Source organism: Xenopus tropicalis, chromosome 5 (genome assembly GCF_000004195.4).
Source record: "Xenopus tropicalis strain Nigerian chromosome 5, UCB_Xtro_10.0, whole genome shotgun sequence".
NCBI classification, from domain to species: Eukaryota; Metazoa; Chordata; class Amphibia; order Anura; family Pipidae; genus Xenopus; species Xenopus tropicalis.
In genome coordinates this window covers 119,366,626-119,381,597 of record NC_030681.2, presented here as the reverse complement: position 1 = coordinate 119,381,597, position 14,972 = coordinate 119,366,626, and the positions used below count along the sequence as shown (strand labels likewise).

The 14,972-nt window shown below is 41.0% G+C and overlaps 1 protein-coding gene across 1 annotated transcript in view; it reads right to left on the bottom strand.

Moving 5' to 3' along the window:
- Positions 1–13,277, bottom strand: part of dock10 (dedicator of cytokinesis 10) — a 156,408-nt gene extending 143,131 nt beyond the window's left edge. The window contains exon 1 of the mRNA XM_031902394.1: positions 12,824–13,277. Within this exon, the coding sequence (XP_031758254.1) occupies positions 12,824–12,925 (102 nt within the window). The 5' untranslated portion in view covers positions 12,926–13,277. The remainder of the gene's footprint in view (positions 1–12,823) is intronic.
- Positions 13,278–14,972: the final 1,695 nt, after the last annotated feature.

The window sequence follows — 14,972 nt, the reverse complement described above, 5'->3', positions numbered from 1 at the left end:
CCTCCCCTCTATGGTTTTTCTAGTTACTGTGCAACAAAGTACAGGATAAAAAAATATTACATGTCAAATTAATATTAATTCTTATTTTTTGTGTCTCTGGTCCTTCAAATATGTTTTTCCACAACCAGAAACTTTAGTTTTGCTGATAGCCTTCTTTTATGTTATAAAGAGATAAAGGAAATTGTTTTATAGAAGGATGGCCAGTGTTTTAAATCTGTGTCCAAACAAAGCAGCTGCACTGCAGAATACTCTTACGCTACAGTTGCTGACTAAATATTGCCTGAGTTATGTGTTTCATTCTAAATCCACATCTCAAGACAAGTGCCAGGCATCTTTTTCAAATTATAACCAGGTTTATAAGATGAATGTTTCATTCTCTGCTAAGTCATTGCTTTGTAGGGCAAATGCAATACAACAAAAAGATCAACATATCATCTGGGCAACAGTGCTTTTCAGCTTTACAATGCAAATTATAATATAGGCTCTGTTATCTGTAATGCTTTGGATCTGGGGTTTTCCAGATAAGGGATTTTTTTGTAATATGGATCACCATACCTTAAATCTGCTAAAAGTCAATTAAACATCAAATAAACCCAAAAGAATTGTTTTACCTCCAATATGGATTTATGCAGGTTACATGGTTTCTGCATAAGGGAACCCATACCTGTATAATGGTAGTCAGTTTAAAGGAGAAGGAAAGGCTAAGTCACTTGGGGGTGCCAAAATGTTAGGCACCCCCAAGTGACTTAAATCGCTTACCTTGTACCCTGGGCTGGTGCCCCTGTTAGGAGAAAACAGGGTACCTGTAGTGAGCGCTTCCTCCTTCCTCTCTCTTCTGCTGGCGAAATCCGTGGGCCGGCGCATGCGCAGTAGAGTGAAAAGCCGACTTTCTTGTCTAAGTTCGGCTTTTCAATCTACTGCGTATGCGCGCGCAAGCGAATAGGAAGTAGGAAGCGCTCGCTGCTACCCCGGGCTGGTGCTGTTCTCTCCTAACAGGGGCACCAGCCCGGGGTAAAAGGTAAGCGATCTAAGTCACTTGGGGGTGCCTAACATTTTGGCACCCCCAAGTGACTTAGCCTTTCCTTCTCCTTTAATGTGTTTACAGCTGGGTAGTATTTCACGGATACATGGTGGCCTAAAATTATACCAGAAATTTCTGGTAAATAATAATAATAATCTGGCACTGTCCAAACTACATCAGGACCATTGGTAGATAACAAAAACAATGAATAGAAAAGGGTTAATAGTTTTAGGGCCTATTTTAAAATGGAACTCTACTTTGTATTCACCTCTGTTTTTGGGTATTCACAGTCACTTGACAAGTATTGTATGATTTCCACACATAGCACAGCTTGCTAAAGCCATAACTAGCAATTTATTGGGTTCTGTCAGCATCTTCTATTCAATTAACCCTTCAGACAGCAGCAGCTCCAGGACAAAGTGGCTGAAAACTTACAAATATCTTTAAAATAGTAAAAATGTAAATTGCAAAAGTGCTTATAAAAGTACACTGAGTATATTTTTTAAAAATGTTTTACTTTATATCCTGATTTAATGGGTCCTTAGTGATTGTGGCTTTTAGATGCAGAGTTTCTGACATGGTCAGACATCCTGCCTCATACGTCATATATCCCAAGGCAAAAAAATGTGACCTTGTTCACTTTACATGCCACTGCAGAAACAAAATCTATAATCAGCTTTTTTCCATGTTGCAATATCTCATCTGTATTGGTGTACACTATCTTCCTAATTTTATGTACAGACATGCTCTTCACATATACAGAATTGTGAATATTTGTGAAGAGGATGCATTTTCTACCTTCAATCACCACAACTGGGAAAAACATAATATTATTGCAGGTAAACATCCTCACTATTTCACAGCTTACACTAACAAAGTCCAGGGTAAAGATAGGGGCAGGAGGGGGTACAGGACAGGAAAAATGTAACCCACACCCAACCCTAATCAACAAAACATTAACCCATACCCTACCCTAACCCACAAAATGTTGCCACTGTAGGACTTACACCCAAATCATACTGTACCCATGTTTTCACTTCAATCACTACTTCTTTAAGTGCCCTAGCCTCCAAGAAAGGGAAACTTCTGGAGCAGAGGAATAGTGTTCTTTCCAGTGTGGCCCACACCCAACACACACCCACAATGCTTGCCCAAATTTCAACCCTAACCTGCCTGACGTAAAGGTCAACACACACATTACCAGCTCTATATTCATAGGGTGAATGTAAATCTGCAGATCTGCACCAATATTTATGCTTGGAGGGATGCAGATATTATTCGGATAATACATGTAAGCCAAGCCTTTTTGTTTCCTAAAGACCCATCTGTTTAGGGAAGCATATGCAATGTATCTACACTGATCAGACATGTATATATGTATCATAGATCAGTATCCACATTCCTTTTGTTTCAATCCCTAACCCCTGTATATTGTAAGCTCTTGCGAGCAGGGCCCTCTGACTCTATTGTTACTCTGTATACCCCTGTTTGTTTAAATTTATTGTGAGGTGTTGCGTAATTTGCTGGCACTATATAAATAAATGATGATGATGATGCCTTTTTGTTTCATGCACAGCACCAATACAAAGCATCACCTGACTGCTGAACACGCTCTGTTTACTATATCTGAGCACTGAATGGAAATGAAATTGAAACTGTTAACTCGTGTTTGTCTGATTTCTTGCAGATAAGCCACGAATGAGATCAATCCAAACCACAATCTGTTTGTCACTAGAAGCTGACTGACTTCAGGCAGTTGGTACTTTCCTTGGAAACTACCAGAAAAAAAACTCATAAAGTGAAATAAGAACTAAAGCCAGATGGACATCTTACACACAGCTTATGACTTTACAGCAGACAATGTATAAACCTTTTCGTACCCTATCAGAACTAAGGATGCACCAAATCCACTATTTTGGGATTTTGCTGAATCCCGAATTCTTTGTGAAACCTTGAATCGAATCTAAATCCTAATTTGCATATGCAAAGAGGTACAGAGTTTGGTACAGAGTTGGCCAGACGCTTGGATTCTGATGAATTCAGGGTCGGATTGGGCCATCTGAATACCTGGAAAATACCCGGTGGGCCCGAGCAGCCCAGACCCGACTCTATTGCTGCTTTCTTTGGCCTCCTACACCCCCAGTCCGACACTGGATGAATTTATATATAACTTATATATAAATTAGCTGTACACATTATAACAAAATAACACTCTGTGTCAATTGCTACAGGAGATATACACTGCACCAAGCCACTGTGGGATTATTATTGCTGACCAACACAAAGTGGATTACAGTGAAAGTGCTAATTAGAAGATAACTATATTTAAAGTGACAGTACACATTTGAAACTATAATACAAAGTTCAAACATCCTGGGAGTAAATTGTTGTTCAAAGGCCCCAACGTTGACGGCTTTTTGGACATTAGGGGAGCTCCCAAACACATGCATTTTGAATAGTAGGTGTTTATTTACTTTGTTGTTAAAACTTAAATGCTAATGTGTTTATATTGATATTGCAATGCACTACATTTGCCATAGCTGCCTGTTTATATTCTTTGCATATAACTACTAACTCATTTTCAGCCCAGTTCTATGTAATAAATCTGGGGTTACTTTCTATATTTGTTGGTGTTTACGGGAAATCTTTGGGGTGTCACCACAGTCATATCGTCAGTATACCGAGCCATACCCCTAGGGGTGCTACACAACAATCAAGCAGCAATAATAAATAATGGGTCTCTGAATAGGGATCTAGCTAGAGCAACTGTTTCCAGGAGTCACACAAATAGCAGCATTTGCTAGAAACAAAGAAAGAAAGCCCAGCTCACAAAGGATGGTTGATATTCTGCCAGTAGAATGCCAGCTGCATTAATCCTCAATACCAGTCTCTAGGCTTCCCATTCTCCCAGTTCCAGAGCCCTGGCTACAGTTCTGCCTGAGCACAACACATTCATTTTGTGAATATACTCGCTAAAGCACAGTAGGGTTTTCTCAGCAGAAAACAATCAGCATAATATAAGGGCAGAGAATACAGATCTTAACAGCAAATACAGCTTTATAGGGTATGGATCATGGAATTGGGGTGGGGGTAAAGAATACAAAGACCTACCTAGGGGCCAAATATATCTGTTGCAGTTATTGCAGCTAATTAAGGATTTGAGTTAGAAAAGAATATTGTAGAGGTGAATAGTGATGAGTGATCTTTTTTTTGCCAGGCATGGATTTGCAGCAAAATGCTGTGTTTCAGTATCTGCAAATTTTTTTGCAAAACTGCAACAAAAGTTTGCCACAAAAAAATTTGCTGCAACAAAAAAGTAGCGGCAAACGAAGAACTTTAATGCATTTGGAGTGAGAAAAAACACCCCTTGGCTTTAATGCATTTGAAATAAAAAAAAAGTCATAAATAAAAAATGTTGCTCACGTAAAATTTGTTGCGTTTAAAATGTGTCACCTATTGGCTTCAATGCGTTTCGCAAATTTTTCAGCTGTTTTGCGGATTTTTCGGTAAAGCGAAATGGGACAGATTCGCTCATCACTATAGGTGAACAATATTTAAAAGCTATGACATCATTGCTTATAAATCTGTGATTGACTCAAAACGCAGTTTTGATATAAACAAAACTATCTTGCAAGGCTGGAATATACCCATAGAATCATGAAAAAGGTGACTGGAATAACCAAGAATAAGAACAAAAGAAATACAGGACCACCCCTTATTTATGGTAAATTAAAGGACCAGTGTACACCCTTTTTCAACTTAGTTTAAAGAAAAGGTCTTGTGCTAAACATACTTTTGTCCTTTTGTATTAATTAAGAAATATTTGTTCTTGGACTAAACTGGGCACATTTTCAAATTAAAGGTAAAATAATATTCTACTTCTACATTTACATATGGAGAAAAACCTCTGTATAAACAAACCCCCCCCCCTTCCCTCAGCTGCAGGGGATAAGGTGGAGCGTGTAATACACAGAGCTTGTTAGAGGACTGCTAGTTTGTTTTGACACAAACAGTAGAAATTAACTTTTACTTTCAGTTTTAGACTTTGCCCTGTTTAGTGCAAGACATTTAAAACACATTTCCAAATTAAAACAGAAGCAAAAAGTATGATCAGCACAAGCCTTATTTACTAAACTAAATATGCATTTATATAGGAGACAGAGACAAGGGATGGGGAGTACCAGTGTGCAATTACTTGTACTTAAACGGTTTCATGCTGCCCTCTAGATCTAGAATTGTATATTTTACTAAAAAATACTAACTCTGTGGCAGCAGTTTCTAAATACAGGGGCATACATCCTGGCATTTCTTCACTTTGCAAGCTTGTAAAGGATCTGGCAATGATTCTATACATAAACAATAGCCAAAATAGTTTGTAATTGTGACTGAAAACAATAGGGGACTTTACAAAGGCCCTGGACTGAAATCAACAACACTAAGGGGCACATTTACTAAGACACGAATCTGAACCGAATTGGAAAAATTTCGATTTGAAAAGGAACATTTTGCGACTTTTTCGTATTTTTTGCGATTTTTTCGGCGTCTTTACGACTTTTCGGAAATTGTCGCGACTTTTTCGTTACCAATACGATTTGCGCGAAAAAACGCGAGTTTTTCGTAGCCATTCCGAAAGTTGCGCAAAATCTGGCGATTTTTTCGTAGCGTTAAAACTTGCGCGATAAGTTGCGCCTTTTTCGTAGCGTTAAAACTTAAAAGGTGCGACGTTTCGCGCAAGTTTTAACGCTACGAAAAAATCTCAACTTTTTGCGCAAGTTTTAACGCTACGAAAAATCGCCAGATTTTGCGCAACTTTTGGAATGGCTACGAAAAACTCGCGTTTTTTCGCACAAATCATATTAGTAACGAAAAAGTCGCGACAATTTTCCGAAAAAAATCGCAAAATACCGATCATTACGAAAAAAACGCAATCGGACGCATTCGGCCCGTTCGTGGGTTAGTAAATGTGCCCCTAAGGGGCACAAAAGTACTCCTTAGTGCTCATTTACAGGGCACTACTGTACTGGATAAAAATCCTCCGCACAAGGCAGCCCTTTTTTACCACCTGCCATAGGGAAGGCAGTGAGCACAGGGTCCTGATCAGGCTGCACCTACGATCCCTAACTAGTACATCATGAATACAGTGCTGCCAAATGTAGGCAGTGATGTATTCATGGGCTGCCCGCAAGTCTCTGCAGGTCCCTTTTGCACTTTGCACCTTTCCTTTCATGACATAATTGACCCCTGTGTAATTCAATTCTTTTTCTTGCATAAGTTTTTGCAGCCAAATGGTTAAGTCTGTCCTTTCTCTCACACAGCATTTGTTCTGCTACACTATATGGCTGAAATCCAGCTGTCTATGTAACTGCACCTATTTGCCACAGAGGCACAAGTTCCTATCAGAAACCCACTCTTTACATCACTTTCTAAGTTTAAGCCCTTATCTGGATAAATCAGTCATTAAGATAAGAAAGCTGAAGGGATACAGCATACATTTAGTAACATATATCTGTACAGCCCTAGTTAGAAAGACATTTTAATGATAATAATGATAACATCCCTTTAAATGGAAACACCACCCTTTTTTTTTTTGCATAATTAGCAAATCTCATTAAAGCAAATTTTTCAATGTACATTAATTAACCATTGGTATTCGCTTGAGAGTTACTTGTAAATATCACTGCTATAAAAGGCAGGGCAGTTCTCTTCTCTGAGCTGCTGGTTCTAAATATTGAAACAATGTTGCAGAAACCAACTAAAGGGGCAGGCCATATACTGTGGGAATTCCAGCCTGTGTTGAAGGAGAGCTGGCTTCTGCAACATTGTTTCAAGAGCAGAGAGTAGAACGCTTTAAACTGCAGTTATATTTACAGACAACTTTATAACCACTAAACAATTTTAATGAATTAGTATTGGAAAGTTGCTTACAATTACATGTATGTCATTATGTAAAGAAAGAATGGAATTGCCCTTGTAGACTTACCCAATTAATAATAAAAAATTAAGATCTCTTCTTATTGGGATATTGTTTAGAATTCTCTATGTCACTTGTGTGTTCTTGATTTCATTTCCATCGCTCTTACAGTCAATATTTACAATAAACACAGTAAAACATTACAGCGTAATATGTCTCCATTTAGAAAATATTTTTAGCCGCAGTACAAAACATAACATATCATAGCACATATCCGGAAACATCTGATTGCATCCCTTAAACTCATAAATCTGTTTTCTGACTTTCCACAAGGGATGGTTAGAATGTCCTGCGAGCTTGCCCTTCACTAAATGTTATAGCTCCCAAGGCTACAGATAAAACTGAATCATGAGAACCATAAATAAAAATATAGCTTTTTCCACAACAGCAAGTAACACTCTGCACTTTACACCACAGACCTCTACATTTGTTATACTGATTTAATCTGCAGAAGTGCTTCTGGAGCCAAGTAATAGTAATGCAGTAATGCTGCATAGGCCAACCAACAAACTGCTTTATAGCAACTGAGAAAACGCCAAGAATGTGAAGAGCACAACTAAAGCACAGGGGAAAAAAAATAATTTTTTTAAAGCTAATTTCCACTTCTATTTTTTACATGTATGAAAGGCTGCCATCCTTTGGGATATTCTTCATACAAAGGAGTTGAACAACACAGTTAAAAAGAAACTGTTTCACTGGTGCCTGTTGAAAATGCCTTTGTCAGTACAAGCAGCGTGCTTGCTATAATTACAATACTATATACAGGGAAGGAATACCCTGTGGGACCATAGTAACATAGTAAGTTAGTTTGAAAAAAGACGTATGTCCATCATGTTCAACCATAATGCCTATATATAACCTGCCTAACTTCTAGTTAATCCAGAGGAAGGCAAAAAACCCTATATGAAGCCTCTCTAATTTGCTGCAGAGGGGAAAAAATTCCTTCCTGACTCCAAGATGGCAATCAGACCAGTCCCTGGATCAACTTGTACTAATAATCCATAACCCTGTATTCCCTCACTTGCTAAGAAGCCATCCAGCCCCTTCTTAAAGCTATATAATGTATCAGCCAGCACGACTGATCCCCTTATGTATTTATACATAGTTATAATGTACCAATTCACTGTGCCTTCAAATGTTACTATTTATTAAAGGGCATGGTCTCAGCCTAACAAGGTGTGGTCTGGACAGAATAGGGTAGAACCACTCTTTATATCAAGGTTGACTTCTCTGCTTCTCCTGTTCTTCTAGAGCAGTGGTCCCCAACCAGTGGCTCGGGAGCAACATGTTGCTCACTAACCCCTTGGATGTTGCTCACAGTGGTCTCAAAGAATGTGCTTATTTTTAAATTTCTGTCTTAGAGGCAAGTTTTGGAGGCATAAAGACCATGTGTACAAAAAAAACAGAGTCTCCTATAGGCTGCCAGTCCACATAGAGGCTAAAGATAACCAATCACAGCCCTTATTTGGTGCCCCAGTTTCATTTTTTCATTCTTGTATTGCTCCCCAACTCTTTTTATGTTTGATTGTGGCTAAGAGGTAAAAAACGTCGGGGACCCCTGTTCTAGAGTTATAATCAGGCTGACTGTGCACATGTGCATCAAGCACCCAGCACCCTATGTGAGAGCACTTCTAGTGTATACATTATTGAATCTGGATGAGAATGGTGGAAAAGTCTCAGCTACATTTAAGAATCTAGGGCCAATGTACAGTACATTGACCCTTGAGTTGAGCCCTATGGGGCAGCTCTTTGCTGTGCCTTTCTCTGAAAATAGTGCTGCCTGCAGCACCCTAGAAGGTGCTTCAAACATGCAAGCTAGAAATTCCTATGGCCAGCCTATGGCATGTGTTAACAGGGTTCTGCATCCAGAAATGCTATTTTCCCAGTGGTTTACACTCTGTACAGTTTTATACACATGCACTGTATGTCCCTGCTGCAGAAGTCAAGGAAATGTCATAGTGCTCACATTTTTTTATGGGGTACATTTCCCTTTCTTTGGGGGTATTTGGAGGAAGATGGCCATACAGGAAGTAAATTATGGCTGCACTGGAGGCTGAAGCTGATGTAGCATGGAGCTGCTTACCCACAGGAAATTGCTAACTGTAATTAAAATAACCCAAGTTCATTACTGGCTTAAATCGCTAAATAAATGAGCAATATAAACCAACATTCAATATAAGGCCATTAGAGGGGCAGTTCTAAAATAAAAGTAAATATGCAAACACTGTTCTCTGGAGCAAAAAAAAAACAAAAACTTTGTCTACTCCTGTACCAAGGAGAACATTTCATGGATTAATTTGCATTTGCAGGCTGTCCCTTCTATCAGACGTTCCAGCATAGGGAGCCCTCTTTCCCTGCACATTCAAAGCACAGGAACTCAGGGAGAAACATGCCTGGGTCCAGTGCTGTTTTGACAGCTGCAGAAAATGTCTTACCTCTCTAGGTGCATAACAATTAGCTATGCATCTAGTAAGGAAGCATTAAGGAGAATATTTACTCTACAGGTATATATTCCCTGTCAGTTAAAAGTTCCCAAGTCAGCCTGCCTATCATCAGCCATCATTACCAAAAGTGAAATGTTCCATTAAATGGGCAAAAGTGCACATTGGATGGTTTGATTGTACTTTATGGGACATAGGATTTGGTTTTGCTTTCTTCCCTTAGCTTGGCTTTTTTCTCTGGAAAAACTAAGCAGTTAAGGACCTTAGAGGTTATTCATTTGATTTTGATGTGGGGTCCATAACATCTGTAATTGAATGTTCAATTTAAAAGATATTAGGAATTTCATAAATTAGGTATGGATTTTGTATTTTGAGAGTAAGAAAGTTGACAACCAAAGCAATAAAATGAAATTCAATGCATGAAAGGCCATATAAAAACCTGAGTAACTGGTATGCATGCATGTATATTTTTATCAATATGCACTAAATGATGCACCATTGCATAGTGTTAGTGTTCCCATATACTGGTACATTAACTCTGTTCAAATCAAATCTGTCCTCTGCCTAATCTACGAGTTAGGGATTGTTTGTCAGTAGATGCACCCTGCACTCTGGCAGTGAAGTATTTGCAGCACCCTCTCAGAGAGCCCAAAGCAAACACCCCAGGGTGAAACAGGCATTCTCAGCATGTGTGTGATATAAGGACTGGATGTTGCAGCTGCTCACTAGGAGCAGGCTTTAAGAAAGGCTCATATTTGCGTTTCACAAAGCTTTATATCAGACGAGGGGACTGCACCCAAAGTATTCATTTCGGGCAGCAGATGCAAGAGTTACTGTCCAGGGATGTAATTGATGTTGTTACATGAAAAAATATGAGCAACATAAACAATTTTTCCTCTGACCAACATTGTTTGTACATATTAATATTTTATAATGATCCACAAAGGTATTAAGCAACTCTTCCAAACCAAGGCACATATTATGGTCATGGTAAACTTACTTGAAAAGGTACTTTCATACAAAGAAAAAGCCACTTTTAAACAGGTCACAAGTGCTGTGTATAATTCAAATGGGCAATGTTACATTGCAAAATGGGAATCATCATTCCTAAATCTGCAAACCGTTATTTTGCTAATAACCTTTATTACATTCCTACATACAGTATCTGAACCCTGTTACTTTGTGTACTGTGCTGCTGTAGGCGTGACAGTAAAAGCAGGTGTCTGATGCTCTGGCGAGATTCTGAGATGCAGCACAAGCAGCAGCAAGGCTTTGGTGGATATTTGGTCAACTTTACTAGCAGACAAAAATTCCACTAGCAATAGCTCTGCCACAGAGGTTGCTATCTTATTCCTGGCTTGTCAGCAATGGTGTCAATATGGGGGGGAGGCAAGAGGTGTGACTGCACTAGGGCCCACTCCACATGGCACAGCCATAATGCTAATGTAGATTATTGTAGCACTTCCCACAAACTCCTGCAGTGGTGGTGCAGATATGCAATTCACTAAAAGAGAACATTATTTAATGGAGCCACACATACACAATGTTTTAATAGCCAAGGTGGACACAATAAAAGGGGTAAACTCCCCATCTGCATGAAACATGGTTTATGTGGTTCATTTAAAATAAATGGCAATGATGCTGCCAGGAGACACAGAAAGGAGGAGGAGCCTCAATGCAAAGGCAGAGCAAGGGTTGTGTAGAAATGTATCCTTTGACATAAAGCTTTCTAATCATAAACAGATGATGCTGTTGGCATTTTATCTTATGGAGAACTCCATAACTGCAGCAATATGGTGACTTCAAGTGTTTTAAATGCATGTATGTATACATATAAGAACCACAAATTAAAATACTTATCTAGTTGTGTGTACAATGCAAATCCACCAAAAAAATGGAATGCCATTTGATACAAAAACTATAACTTGTTTTGTTTTTCACCCTCAATTCTCAAACCTCCTGCTCTATCCTTAGCGACAGACATTGGGAGTGTTAAAAGTTAATGTTCAGGTGTAGATGCTGAGCTACAGGTTGTACCCCCCAAGGTAACACTGCTCTCTGGAGCACAGGTAGTGATTCAAGAACATGATAGACTAACAACAGGTGGAAAACATGGGAGAAAGTGTCAGGGTCATTTTGATTAGATACATTATTAGTATACAATGACAGCCAAACACATTCTCTTTCTGGCTAAACATTAAAGCACCAGCTGGGACGACGGAACTTGCAAAGCCGGGTCTCATAGCTACAATGTAATTCATTTTTATAACAAGCTAAACCGTACTGCATACATCAATAAACCCAGCAGCATATAATTGTACCGTTCTACCCATCTATCCTGAGTACAATTGCAATAACACTTTTATAGCTGGGAAAGCTTCTAGCAAAAGCCTATATGTACATTGGAGTGATACACCAGAGCCTACAGGTACATGGGAGTCACAGGCAGAAGCCTACAGGTACATGGGAGTCACAGGCAGAAGCCTACAGGTACATGGGAGTCGCAGGCAGAAGCCTACAGGTACATGGGAGTCGCAGGCAGAAGCCTACAGGTACATGGGAGTCACAGACAGAAGCCTACAGGTACATGGGAGTCGCAGGCAGAAGCCTACAGGTACATGGGAGTCGCAGGCAGAAGCCTACAGGTACATGGGAGTCGCAGGCAGAAGCCTACAGGTACATGGGAGTCGCAGGCAGAAGCCTACAGGTACATGGGAGTCGCAGGCAGAAGCCTACAGGTACATGGGAGTCGCAGACAGAAGCCTACAGGTACATGGGAGTCACAGGCAGAAGCCTACAGGTACATGGGAGTCGCAGGCAGAAGCCTACAGGTACATGGGAGTCGCAGGCAGAAGCCTACAGGTACATGGGAGTCGCAGACAGAAGCCTACAGGTACATGGGAGTCGCAGACAGAAGCCTACAGGTACATGGGAGTCGCAGACAGAAGCCTACAGGTACATGGGAGTCGCAGACAGAAGCCTACAGGTACATGGGAGTCACAGACAGAAGCCTACAGGTACATGGGAGTCACAGACAGAAGCCTACAGGTACATGGGAGTCACAGGCAGAAGCCTACAGGTACATGGGAGTCACAGGCAGAAGCCTACAGGTACATGGGAGTCACAGGCAGAAGCCTACAGGTACATGGGAGTCACAGACAGAAGCCTACAGGTACATGGGAGTCACAGGCAGAAGCCTACAGGTACATGGGAGTCACAGGCAGAAGCCTACAGGTACATGGGAGTCGCAGACAGAAGCCTACAGGTACATGGGAGTCGCAGACAGAAGCCTACAGGTACATGGGAGTCGCAGACAGAAGCCTACAGGTACATGGGAGTCGCAGACAGAAGCCTACAGGTACATGGGAGCGCATCACTGGCTGCACTTACCTTCCGCCTGACGGAGCGCACTGCTTGGCACACGTTTTGCCGAATCTCCGCCGCTGCCCCGGGTTTCAGGAGGCTCTTGGTGAATCTCCGAGCAGGCTCCATTAGAAGCAGAGCAGGAGGGGGAGAGCGGCCGGATAGAGGGGGCTGAGTGAGGCGAGAAGGGGGAAAGTGACAGAGGGATGGAGAGGGAAGTGACGGACACACAGTACCGCAGGGAGATGGGGAATGGTATCTGACAGGAGGGACTTTCACCCAAACCCAGAAAACCGCCGCTCTTTTCTGTAATGTAACTCAAAGTCCCAGGAAGCGGAACTTGCTTTATCGCCTGCCTGACAGACTTGTCAAAGTTCAGTCACTAGTAATGGCCTGTATCTCTGCAGCAGCTGCGACTCAGTCAGACAAGGGGTTGTACTTGCGTTGCTTCCATTGGGACGGCTGCTGGGCAGCTTACATACAGTAGCGCTAGTCATGGAGCCCAGTCAGGCGCAGGGCATTCCCACACTTACACCGCACATGGGGCTTACATTGTGGGGCAGCTTACATACAGTAGCGCTAGTCATGGAGCCCAGTCAGGCGCAGGGCATTCCCACACTCACACCGCACATGGGGCTTACATTGTGGGGCAGCGCTGGCCCTTACAGGGGAGCCAGAAGGGTTAATGAGGGGCCCAGTGTGAAGTCCAGTTAGGGTGAGGGTTGTGCCAATTCTTATTTAGCCCCCTAGATAGGCTTTAGGGAGAAGGCTAAGACGTGATGAGAAAATGTATTTGCTTTAATAGATGCTCTATGGCCAATACCAATACCCACAGCCCCAGTTATTATTAGCTTACTGCTCATCTGGGCTTCAAGAGTTATGACTGTTCCATCAAATAAGTAGGGCTCCAATAGAAAAAAATGACCCTAGCCCCCATAGGCACACCCCCAGTCCACCCAAATTATTACCCAATTACACCAATATGCCACCCATGAAATCCTGCCCACCCCTGCAAAAGACCAGCCCCTTTTTACAACCTGCATATTGCACTTTTCTATCTGTAAGCCCTCTCTAACACTTGCCCCCCAAATCAGTACCCATCTATAGCCCACCTCATGGCGGCCCCATTTACATACAGTTTATCTGTAATTTAGTTATTAGACATGTTGGCCCTCACAGTTGAGCTTGAAAAGTCTGAAAACCACTGAGAAGTGTTTTAAGCATTGATAACGCTCAGGGGTTACGTAACAAAAGGCACTAAGTTTGCCCAGGAGCAGTAACCCATAGCAACCAATTAGCTTGGTGCAAGTAGTTGCATAGATGTGAAGCTGTAAGTATATACCTTGTCACGTGGAGTTCTCTGTACAGCAGGGAAATGGATATTGTAGCCCCAGGTTACTGTACATTCTAGCTGGCTGTGCAAATTAGTTTTAATAGAGCACAGTCTCTATAAGGGCGTAACATATATCCTCCCCTCCTCTCAAAACTGTATCTATAGAGGTTATTTTTAGGCATTTAATTTTAGTCACAGATGCCTGAGGCCATAATCAAAGTGGTGAATGAAAATGCTATTTGGTTAGACAAGTAACCAATGTATTTCCCAAATTTTATGCTTGATATTAGTCCCTGTGGCACTATAAATAAATACAGTACAGTATAGTTCTTATTCTCTCCACTATTATAACACACTGGTGGAACAATTTCCATAAATGAAAACATGTTCTGGCCCAGGTTGTGGATATATAATAATGGTGCCTGTTTCCTTAGCTTTGTGTTCTTCAAAAAGAGCTTATAGCTAGTGATGGGGGAAATAATTGGGCAGGCATGGATTTGCAGCGAATTTCCGCATTTTGGCATTGGCAGATTACTTCGCAAAACGGGTGTCAAAATTGTCACCAGCATCAAACAATTATTGTCCGCATGAAAACAAATTATGACACGCATGTGAAAAAAATTGTCACACACACAAAAAAATCTCACACACCACAGTTTATTTTGACGTGCAACATTTTCGCTGTTTCGCTAATTTTTCACGGAAGCTTAACGGGACAGAATCACCGATCTCTACTTACAGCTCAAAATATGTTGTGATAAATAAAGAAGTAGGGATGCACTCAATCCACTATTTTAGGATCTGGCAAACCCTGAATCCTTTGCAAAAGATTTGGCCGAATAC